We start from the raw sequence: 12,290 nt of genomic DNA, 5'->3' as shown, positions 1-12,290 counted from the left end.
TTAGATAAGCTATCTAGCTGATCTCCCGCCAACTGAAGTAGTCTCAGCTGCTACTTCTCCGCCGTCTTGACTCCTCCGTCTTTTTAAATTTTTATTTATTTTCAGCATAACAGTATTCATTGTTTTTGCACCACACCCAGTACTTCATGCAATCCATGCCCTCTCCAATACCCACCATTGAGATATCAACTTACACCAACCTCCCACCCCCAACCTCCAACCCCCCAAACACCCACCCCCCCGTCCCTTTAAAACCCTCACATTGTTTTTCAGAATCCATAGTCTCTCATGGTTCACCTCCCCTTCCAATTTCCCTCAACTGCCTTCTCCCCTCCATCACCCCTTGTCCTCCATGCTATTTGTTATGCTCCAAAAATAAGGGAATCCATATGATAATTCACTCTCTCTGCTTAACTTATTTCACTCAGCATAATCTCTTCCAGTCCCGTCCATGTTGCTACAAAAGTTCGGTATTCATCCTTTCTGATGGAGGCATCATACTCCATAGTGTATATGGACCACATCTTCCTTATCCATTCATCCGTTGAAGGGCATCTTGGTTCTTTCCACAGTTTGGTGACCGTAGCCATTGCTGCTATAAACATTGGGGTGCAGATGGCCCTTCTTTTCACTACATCTGTATCTTTGGGGTAAATACCCAGTAGTGCAATTGCAGGGTCATAGGGAAGCTTTATTTTTTTTTTTTTTAATTTCTCCACACTGTTTTCCAAAGTGGCTGAACCAACTTGCATTCCCACCAACAGTGCAAGAGGGTTCCCCTTTCTCCACATTCCCTCCAACACATGTTGTTTCCTGTCTTGCTAATTTTGGCCATTCTAACTGGTGTAAGGTGGTATCTCATTGTGGTTTTAATTTGAATCTCCCTGATGGCTAGTGATGATGAACATTTTTTCATGTGTCTGATAGCCATTTGTATGTCTTCATTGGAGAAGTGTCTGTTCATATCTTCTGTCCATTTTTTTATATGATTGTCTGTTTTGTGTGTGTTGAGTTTGAGGAGTTCTTTATAGATCCTGGATATCAACCTTTTGTCTGTACTGTCATTTGCAAATATCTTCTCCCATTCCATGGGTTGCCTCTTTGTTTTGTTGACTGTTTCCTTTGCTGTGCAGAAGCTTTTGATTATGATGAAGTCCCAAAAGTTCATTTTGGCTTTTGTTTCCTTTGCCTTTGGAGAAATATCTTGAAAGAAGTTGTTGTGGCTGATATCAAAGAGGTTACTGCCTATGTTCTCCTCTAGGATTCGGATGGATTCCTGTCTCATGTTGAGGTCTTTTATCCATTTCAAGTTTACCTTTGTGTACGGTGTAAGAGAATTGTGTAGTTTCATTCTTTTACATACAGCTGTCCAGTTTTCCCAGCACCATTTATTGAAGAGACTGTCTTTTTTTCACTGTATATATTTTCCTGCTTTGTCGCAGGTTATTTGGCCATAGAGTTGAGGGTTCATATCTGGGTTCTCTACTCTGTTCCACTGGTCTATGTGTCTGTTTTTCTTCCAGTACCATGCTGTCTTGGTGATCACAGCTTTGTAATAAAGCTTAAAATCAGGTAACATGATGCTGCCAGTTTTATTTTTGTCTTTCAACATTTCCTTAGCAATTAGGTGTCTCTTATGATTCCATACAAATTTTAGGATTATTTGCTCTAGCTCTTTGAAAAACACCGGTGGAATTTTGATCGAAATGTCATTAAAGTATAGATTGCTCTAGGCAGTACAGACATTTTAACAATGTTTTTTCTTCCAACCCAAGAGCATGGAATGGTCTTCCATCTTCTGCCCATTTCTTAATTGCATTATTGCGTGCTGAATGTGGACCAGGGGAAGAACACATCATAAACATGAATCTGCAAGCACAGGCTAGTTCCCTGCAGAGGAATTGGAGGGGCAAGGGAAGGTCAGCTGACACTTGTTCATGCTTTCTGAGTACTCAAAGGCACCACTGTGAACCAGTCTGTCCCAGGAGCTCAGGACTACCACACTTGGGCAGGATGTGGGATGTAAAGTGTTTGGACAGCTGCCAATGTGGTGTGGGCACAGACGAGTTGGAAATGCCAACCCATATGGCCCCACACAGAGAGTCATGAGTGTTTTACTTAATTAATATCCACAACCAGAGAGAAAAATGGATAAATGCAAAGGTTGAGTCTTATTTCTCTAGATCCCAATGATTATGACCTTTGAGACATGATTTCTCGCTTTCAACCTAAATTAGAGAAACTATCCAAATTATTCTGAAACTTTAATAACATTCACTAAATATATGAGTGTAGATTTTCTGTATTAGTTGTTAAAAATGCCTGCCTTTGTTGTATTTTAGAAAAAAACACACAACATAATATGTAGAATCTTAAATGTTTGAAATGTAAAATGCAATGGTGACAAGCATATATACCACATGACTTCACACTGAAGCATCTCCAACAGAGTCTCATTTCTTCCACCATGTCTGATATGTGGACCAGCCCTTCCATGATCAGGGCCTCAGGACTGGACCTTAGTCTTGGCCCTCATAGGATGTCATCTGCACCTTTGCAAGAGCTTACTGGTGTTACTGGTTTAACCGAGTAGAGTTGAGATACATATAGTATGTTAATGTTTACCATTTGTTTTGTTCTTTCCTTCTGTCATATACAAAGGACAGAAACAGAAAGTGAATTATGCAAAAGTGAAAATAAAACAAATAAATAGTCAAGAAGCAAAATTTAAAAATAGGCAAGTGACTCCCTAACCCTACAAGCTATAAAACCTTAAAAATTTAAGATTATTTATGTTTCCCAGTATGAGTTCAGGAATTTGGATCTTGGGAGCTTGTTAACCATTCAGTTTCACAGAAGTGGTAATTAGTAAATCCCTGAATAGTATCAGCTTTGTTTAATGGAAAATCCTTCTGTGGTATGTTGTGAAGTTCAGGACAATGAACACAATTATTGTTTGCATTTATTTTTTAAGTTTTTATTTAAATTCCAGTTATTTAACATAGGGCATACTTAAGAAGACCCAAACCGACAAAACCCACCTCCATTTGCCACTCCTCTACTAACCATCATCCTGTTATCTGTGGTTAAGAGTACGTTTCTTGTTTTCTCTCTTTCTTCCCCCCCCTTTCCTCATTTATTTTGCTTTTTAAATTCAACATATGAGTGAAATAATATCGTATTTGTCTTTACTGACTAATACTCTTAGCATAAATATTTCTAGCTCCATCCAAGTCATTGGAAATGCTAATATTTCATTCTTTTGTATGAGTGAGTAATGCTCCACTCTCTCTACATATACAACCTCTTCCTTATCATTCATCAATGAGTGGACATGTGGGCTGTCTCCATAGTTTGGCTACTGTAAGTAATGCTGCTGTTAATATAGGGGTGTGAGGTTCTCTGTGAACTAGTCTTTTTGTACTCTTTGGGTACATATCCAGTCGTGTGATTGCTGGATTACAGTGTAGTTCTACTTTTAAGTAATTAGGGAATCTACACCCTGTTTTCCAGAGGGGCTGCACCATGCACACTCCACATCTCCTGACCAGGGAATTCTGCAGGGCCTCAGTACTGAGGAAGTGGTATTAGGTCTCACTTAAGAAGCCCAGAAGACCAGACTTATTTAAAACTCCAACATTCTGGCTAAGGACCAAACACTGACCATGTCAGGCAAGGAGGAGCTCTGTAGACAACTGGCTTGAAGGCAAGTTCTGCTAAAACAGAATAGCAGAGAACAAAAAACACACACTACACACCAGTACACACCAGAGACCTCTCTGAAGCACCAAGCCCTCAATGTAACTGCCTTTTGTAATACACAGAAGAAGGTAGAATCTTAGAGAAAGTGACAAGATGGAGAAATTCAGTTTCAGGTGCAATTCTGATCAACGTCAATTTAGGTTTTCTTAGATCAGTCCCTTTGACTCCTCTTGGTAAGCAGAGGACTTGTGTTCTGTCTCCAGATCCAGTAGTTTCCATTCCTAAAAGGATCTTGTGCATCAGGAACACTGCTATCCAGCCAAACCATTCACAATGCAGCAGTGAAAAGGAAAGCAAAGAAAGGATCAGGAGGAAGCCTGGAACAAACAGCTTAGAAGCCACGAAAACAGAATCAGGGAAATAAATGATGCCATGAAATGATCCAATGGCAGAATTATTGGAATCCCTGACGGGGAGGAGAAAGAAAGAAGTCTAGAAGATATAGTGGAACAAGTTCTTCATGAAAATTTTCCCAATCTCGCAAATGGAACCAGCGTTCATGTACTAGAGGCCGAATGGTCTCCACTCAAGATTATAGATTCCAGAAAAACATCAAGGCACCTGATAGTCAAATTGAGGAATCATAATTGTAAGTATAATCTCTTGAAAGCCGCTAGGACAAAGAGGCTCCTTACTTACAAAGGAAAGCCCATCAGAATAACGTCAGACCTGTCCACAGAGACCTGGCAAGCCAGAAAGGGCTGGCAAGATATATTGTGGGCACTAAATGAGAAGAACATGCAGTCAAGAATACTTGATCCAGCAAGACTGACATTCAAAATGGATGGAGAGATAAAGAGTTTCCAAGACCGGCAAGGCTTAAAAGACTATGCAACCACCAAGCCGACACTGCAGGAAATATTAAGGGGAGTTCTATAAAAGAGGAAAAATCCTAAGAATAGCATTGAACAGAATTATAGAGACAATCTACAGAAAGAAAGACTTCAAAGGTAACACGATGTCAATAAAAACGTATCTATTAATAATCACTCTCAATGTGAATGGCCTAAATGCACCCATAAAATGTCACAGGATTGCAGATTGGATAAAACGACAGGACCCACCCATATGTTGTCTACAAGAGACCGATTTAAACCTAAAGATACACCCAGACTGAAAGTGAAGGGATGGAGAAGCATCTTTCATGCCAATGGGCCTCAAAAGAAGGCTGGGGTAGCGATTCTCATATGAGACAAATTAGATTTTAAACTAAAGTCTGTAGTCAGAGATACAGAAGGACACTACATAATTCCTAAAGGGAGTATCCACCAAGATGATCTAACAATTGTAAATATCTATGCCCCCAATACGGGAGCAGCCAATTACATAAGAAAACTGTTAATCAAGATAAAGAGTCATATTGATAGGAATACATTAATAGTAGGAGATCTTAACACGCCTCTCTCAGAAATAGACAGATCACTGAAGCAGAAAATCAATAAAGAAACAAGAGCATTGAATGACATATTGGACCAGATGAACCTCATAGATATATACAGAACATTCCACCCTAAAACAACAGAATACTCATTCTTCTCAAGTGCATATGGAAGCTTCTCAAGAATAGACCACATACTGGGTCACAAATCAGGACTCAACCAATACCAAAAGACTGAGATCATTCCCTGCACATTCTCAGATCACAACGCTTTGAAACTGGAGCTCAATCACAAGGAAAAGTTCGGAAGGAACTCAAACACTTGGAAGCTAAAGACCACCTTGCTTAAGAATGCTTGGACCAACCAGGAGATCAAAGAAGAACTGAAACAATTCATGGAAACCAATGAGAATGAAGACACTTTGGTCCAAAACCTATGGGATACAGCAAAGGCGGTCCTAAGGGCAAAATACATAGCCATCCAAGCCTCCCTCAAAAAAATTGAAAAATCCAGGACACACCAGCTGTCTCTACACCTTAAAGAACTGGAGAATCAACAACAAATCAAATCAACTCCACACATAAGAAGGGAAATAATCAAGACTAGAGCAGAGATCAATGAGGTAGAAACCAGAGATTCAGTAGAACATATCAGTGAAACTAGAAGCTGGTTTTTTGAAAGAATCAATAAGAACGATAAACCATTGGCCACACTAATCCAAAAGAAAAGAGAGAAAGCTCAAATTATAAAATTATGAATGAAAAGGAAGAGATCACAACTAACACCAAGGAAGTAAAAACAACAATCAGAAATTACTATCAACAGTTATATGCCAATAAGCTAAGCAACCAAGATGAAATGGATGCATTCCTGAAAACTATAAACTCCCAAAATTGAATCAGGAAAAAATTGACAACCTGAATAGACCGATATCTAGTAACGAGATTGAAGCAGTGATCAAAAACTTCCCAAAAAACAAGATCCCAGGACCTGATGGATTCCCTGGGGAATTCGACCAAATTTTCAAAGAAGAAATATCACGTATTCTCCTGAAGATGTTTCAAAAAATTGAAGCAGAAGGAAAACCTCGAGACTCTTTCTATGAAGCCAGCATTACCTAGATCCCCAATGCAGGCAAAGACCCTACCAAAAAGAAAAATTTCTGACCAATATCACTTATGAATATAGATGCTAAGATTCTCAAAAAGATCCTAGCAAACAGGATCCAACAGCACATTAAAAAGATTATCCACCATGACCAGGTGGGATTCATTCCTGGGCTACAAGGATGGTTCAACATTCGCAAATCAATCAATGTGATAGAACAAATTAATAAGAGAGGTGAGAAGAACCACATGGTCCTCTCAATTGATGCAGAAAAAGCATTTGACAAAATCCAGCATCCATTCCTGATTAAAACGTTGCAAAGTATAGGGATAGAGGGAACATTCCTGAACTTCATAAAATCTATCTATGAAAGGCACACAGCAAATATCATCCTCAATGGGAAAAAGCTTGCAGCCTTCCCGTTGAGATCAGGAACACGACAAGGATGCCCACTCTTAAACTCTTGTTTAACATAGTGTTAGAAGTCCTAGCAACAGCAATCAGACAACAAAGAGAAATAAAAGGTATCCAAATTGGCAATGAAGAAGTTAAACTCTCTCTCTTCGCAGATGACATGATTCTTTATATGGAAAACCAAAAAGACTCCACCCCCAAACTACTAGAACTCATATAGTAATTCAGTAACGTGGCAGGATGCAAAGTCAATGTACAGAAATCAGTGGCTTTCTTATACACTAACAATGGAAATACAGAAAGGGAAATTATAGAATCGATTCCATTTACTATAGCACCAAGTACCATAAGATACCTGGGAATAAACCTAACCAAAGAGGTAAAGAATCTGTACTCGAGGAGCTACAGAACACTCATGAAAGAAATTGAAGAAGACTGAAAAAGATGGAAGACCATTCCATGCTCTTAGATAGGTAGAATAAACATTTTTAAGATGTCTATACTGCCTAGAGCAATCTATACTTTTAATGCCATTCCGATCAAAATTCTACCAGTATTTTTCAAAAAGCTGGAGCAAATAATCCAAAAATTTGTATGGAATCAGAAGAGACCCGAATCTCTAAGGAAATGTTGAAAAACAGAAATAAAACTGGGGGCATCACGTTACCTGATTTCAAGCTTTACTACAAAGCTGTGATCACCAAGACAGCATGGTACTGGCATAAAAACAGACACATAGACCAGTGTAACAGAGCAGAGAGCCTAGATATGGACCCTCAACTCTATGGTCAAATAATCTTCAACAAAACAGGAAAAAATATACAGTGGAATAAAGACAGTCTCTTCAATAAATGGTGCTAGGAAAACTGGACAGATATATGTAGAAGAATGAAACTCGATCATTCTCTTACACCATATACAAAAATAAACTCAAAATGGATAAAAGACCTCAACGTGAGACTGGAATCCTTCAGAATCCTTGAGGAGAACATAGGCAGCAACCTCTTCGATATCAGCCACAGCAACTTCTTTCAAGATATGTCTCCAAAGGCAAAGGAAGCAAAAGCCAAGATGAACTTTTGGGACTTCATCAAGATCAAAAGCTTCGGCACAGCAAAGGAAACAGTCAACAAAACAAAGAGGCAACCCACGGAATGGGAGAAGATATTTGCAAATGACAGTACAGACAAAAGGTTGATATCCAGGATCTATAAAGAACTCCTCAAACTCAACACACACAAAACAGACAATCATATAAAAAATGGACAGAAGATATGAACAGACACTTCTCCAATGAAGACATACAAATGGCTATCAGACACATGAAAAAATGTTCATCATCACTAGCCAACATGGAGATTCAAATTATAACCACAATGAGATACCACCTTACACCAGTCAGAATGGCCAAAATTAGCAAGACAGGAAACAACATGTGTTGGAGGGGATGTGGAGACAGGGGAACCCTCTTCCACTGTTGGTGGGAATGCAAGTTGGTGCAGCCACTTTGGAGAACAGTGTGGAGATTCCTTAAGAAATTAAAAATAGAGCTTCCCTATGACCCTGCAATTGCACTACTGGGTATTTACCCCAAAGATACAGATGTAGTGAAAAGAAGAGCCATCTTTACCCCAATGTTTATCGCAGCAATGGCCACAGTCGCCAAACTGTGGAAAGAACCAAGATGCCCTTCAATGGACAAATGGATAAGGAAGATGTGTTCCCTATACATTATGGAGTATTATGCCTCCATCAGAAAAGATGAATACCCAACTTTTTTAGCAACATGGACGGGGCTGGAAGAGATAATGCTGAGTGAAATAAGTCAAGCAGAGAGAGTCAATTATCATATGGTTTCACTTATTTGTGGAGCATAACAAATACCATCGAAGACAAGGGGAGTTAGTGAGGAGAAGGGAGTTGAGGGAAATTGGAAGGGGAGGTGAACCATGATAGACTATGGACTCTGAAAAACAATCTGAGGGTTTTGAAGGGGCAGGGGCTGGGAGGTTGGGGGAACCAGGTGGTGGGTATTGGAGAGGGCATGGATTGCATAGAGCAGTGCATGTGGTGCAAAAGCAATGAATACTGTTATGCTGAAAATAAATTAAAAAAAATAAGAAAAAAAGTTAAAATCACTTGACAAGTTCTAGAATAAGAATGCAATAAAGTTTGGAATGTTGTTTTAAAAACACAATGATATATTACCTTATACGAGTTAGAAAGACTAAAATTAACAATACAGGGAACAACATATGTTGGAGAAGATGTGGAGAAAAATGAACTCTCTGATGATCTTGGTAGGAATGCAGGTTGATACAGCCACTTTGCAAAACAGTGTCTAGGTTCTTCAGAAAGATAAAAATAGAACTATCCTATGATTCAGCATTTGCACTACTGGATATTTATCCCAAAGATACTGATGTAGTGAAAAAAGGGGCACATGCACCCCTATGTTCATAGGATTTTTGTTCACTATAGTGAAACTGTGGGAGGAGCTGAGATGTCCTTCCACATATGAATGGATAAAGAAGATATGGTCCATATATACAATAGAATATTACTCAGCCATCAGAAAGGATGAATACCTTTATGTATGAATACTGTTATGTCAAGTAGAATAAGTGAAACAGAGGAAGATAATTATCCTATGGTTTCACTTCTATGTGGAACATAAGGAATAGTGAGGAGGACCACAGAGAAAGTCAATTATCATACGGTTTTACTTACTTGTGGAGTATAAGGAATAACATGAAGGACATTAGGAGAGGGAAAGGAAAAGTGAGTTGGGGGAATTTGGAGGGGGATATAAAGCATGAAAGTCATTGGACTCTGAGAAACAAACTGAGGGTTTTGGAGTGGAGGGGGGTGGTGTGATGGATGAGCCTGGTGGTGGGTATTAAGGAGGACATGTATTGCACAGAGCAGTGGGTGTCGTGCATTAACAGTGAATCTTGGAACACTGAAAAATAAAATAAAATAAAATAAAATAAAAAGAAATCAGAGAGGGAGACAAACCATGAGAGACTGTGGATTCTGCAAAACAAGGGTTAGGGAAGTGAGGGTGGTGGGGAATGGGTAGCCAGGTGATGGAGATTAAGGGGGGCAGGTGATGTGATGAGCACTGGGTGTTATACACAACTAATGAATCCTTGAACACTACATCAAAAGCTGATGATGGGGACACCTGGGTGGCTCAGTGGGTTAAAGCCTCTGCCTTCAGCTCGGGTCGTGATCCCAGGACACTGGAATAGAGCCCTGAATCGCGCTCTCTGCTCAGCGGGGAGCCTGCTTCCTCCTCTCTCTCTGCCTGCCTCTCTGCCTACTTCTGATCTCTGTCTGTCAAATAAATAAAATCTTAAAAAAAAAACCTATATGTTGGCTAAGTGAACATTAAAAGAGAATATAGACTTTTTTTCATGTTTTAAATTTTTTTTTCGGTGTTCCAGAATTCATTGTTTATGCACCAAGGAAATAAGGGCTTTGACACACTGGACCAAATAGACTTCTTAGTTATTTGGGACCCTTCTCTTTCATTTTGAGAAACTGAGGTAGAGGATTCTCAGGTGTATTGCGTTTTTTTTTTCCCCAAAAGTATCACATGACGTGATGAGCACAGGGTTTTATACTGAACAGATGGAGCGTTGAGTATTATATCAAAAGTCAATGATGTAATATACCTTGGCTAATTGAATTAGAAAAAACATAAGCAGCTCCTGGTTTCTTTGATCTGTTATGTGTTTCTGAGTTTCTATATAATCTCTTTGGGCTCTAATATTGCTATTTCCTTCCTTCTGTTATATTTAGGATTCAGCTGTTGCTCTTTCTCAATCATCTTTAGGTGTAATGTTAGGTTATTTATTTGAGATTCTTCTTTCCTCTTGAGGTGCTCCTGTATGCTGTGTATTTCTGTCCTAGGACCACCTTTGCTGCAGAGAAGTTACAGGATGGTGATAAAGGTTTTCTACTCTTTTCTTCAATTTAATTTTATTTTTTCAGTGGAGGTTTTATACCCGTGTGTGTGTATGTATGTGTGTGTGTGTGTGTGTGTGTGCGCGCGTGCGCACGTGCGTGCACATGTGTGTGTGATCTTCTGGCTGTGCTGGAGGTTCATGTGATTCACAGTGAGTGCCAATGAGATTCTTATAAAGGTTTTCTTGACCTGCATCACGATATTTGTAATTTATTAGTATTTAAGGACAGGAGGAAACTAATGTAACTGATTTTTTTTTTTGCATGTTAGTATATTTTTCTTCCTGTTACAAATAAGATTCTAATTCAGGGAGTGAATAGGTAAGCACAGAATAATGTCAAGGAGGCTCCTCTGGGAAAACTATTCTATGGAGAGGAAACCCCAGACCCTGACAGGAAATATGCCATAGACTCCATCTGTACCTGCTCCTGGGGCTTAAAGACAGAATTGGTGAGGAGTGTGCACCCTCTGCTGCTCTTATACCCTTGTAGTTTGAGGTTTGTGTCTGGGCTTACACTGATGTCCCCTCACTGTGTGTGTTGCACAGTAATACATGGCCGTATCCTCGGGTCTCAGGCTGTCCATCTGCAGATACAGCGTGTTCTTGCCATTGTCTCTGGAGATGGTGAATCGGCCCTTCACAGAGTCTGTGTAGTATATGCTACTTCCATCACTCCTAATCCATGTGACCCACTGCAGCCCCTTCCCTGGAGCCTGGTGGACCCAGCTCATGCTGTAGCTACTGAAGGTGAATCCAAAGGCTTCACAGGAGAGTCTCAGGGACCCCCCAGGCTTCACCAGGTCTCCCCCAGACTCCACCAGCTGCACTTCACACTGGACACCTGCAGACACAAGACATCCTAGTCAGGAATCCGTCACACACCCATGGTTTCTCTCACTCATATCCACTCACATCCTCAATGTCTCTTGTTCTCCAGAAATTACCTTTTAAAAGAGCAACAAGGAAAACCCAGCCAAGCAGAAATTCCATGGTGAGTTCTCTGTGTTCTGTTCTGATCAGGGAATGTGGACACCTGACAATCCCAGGGCTGGGGCTCCTTTCCCAGCTGCATGTTCCGGGCTGGGCTGTTTTATTCAGCGGAGGAAAGACCCTATTTGCATGTCCTCTGAGTATATAGTTAGCTCCAGAGTCAGTTTCAATTCTTTACAAGTTAAAAACAATGACTGCATTGATTGTAGATCACTTCATTTAGATGGCACTTTGAAAATATGCAGTATTCTTTTTTTGTTTTTGTTTATTTAAAAAATGCATTTATTGGGCCCCTGGGCAGCTCAGTGGGTTAAAGCCTCTGCCTTTGGCTCAGGTCATGATCCTGGATTCCTGGGATTGAGCCCCCCATCGGGATTTCTGTTTGGCCAGGAGCCTGCATCACCACCCCCTCTCTCTGCCTCCCTCTCTGCCTACTGGTGATCTCTGTTTGTCCAATAAATAAATAAAATCTTTTAAAAATGCACTTTTTGTTAGAAAACGTTGGAAAAGGACATCAATATTATAAATTCCCATTGAGTGTTAAGAATTCTATCAGAGCCAAGTTCAAATATACCTTTAATATATGAATGAATAAACTTTGTAAAAGTACTAGGATTATCAGTTTCCAAGCTTTCTGTTGTGTTCCATTGTCCTATGTGTCTGC

General features: G+C 39.9%; 1 gene segment (V, D, J or C); it reads right to left on the bottom strand.

Annotated features, from left to right (window-relative positions):
• Positions 1-11,112: 11,112 nt before the first annotated feature.
• On the bottom strand, positions 11,113-11,641 carry LOC111139947. The segment is given in 2 exon segments: positions 11,113-11,477; positions 11,581-11,641. Coding segments are annotated over 2 exon segments (411 nt in total).
• Positions 11,642-12,290: the final 649 nt, after the last annotated feature.

Source organism: Enhydra lutris, unplaced genomic scaffold, assembly GCF_002288905.1.
Source record: "Enhydra lutris kenyoni isolate GAN:26980312 unplaced genomic scaffold, ASM228890v2 scaffoldscaffold127, whole genome shotgun sequence".
Lineage (NCBI taxonomy): Eukaryota > Metazoa > Chordata > Mammalia > Carnivora > Mustelidae > Enhydra > Enhydra lutris.
The sequence above is the reverse complement of the archived record's forward strand: the minus strand, read 5'-3'. Positions and strand labels throughout refer to the sequence as shown.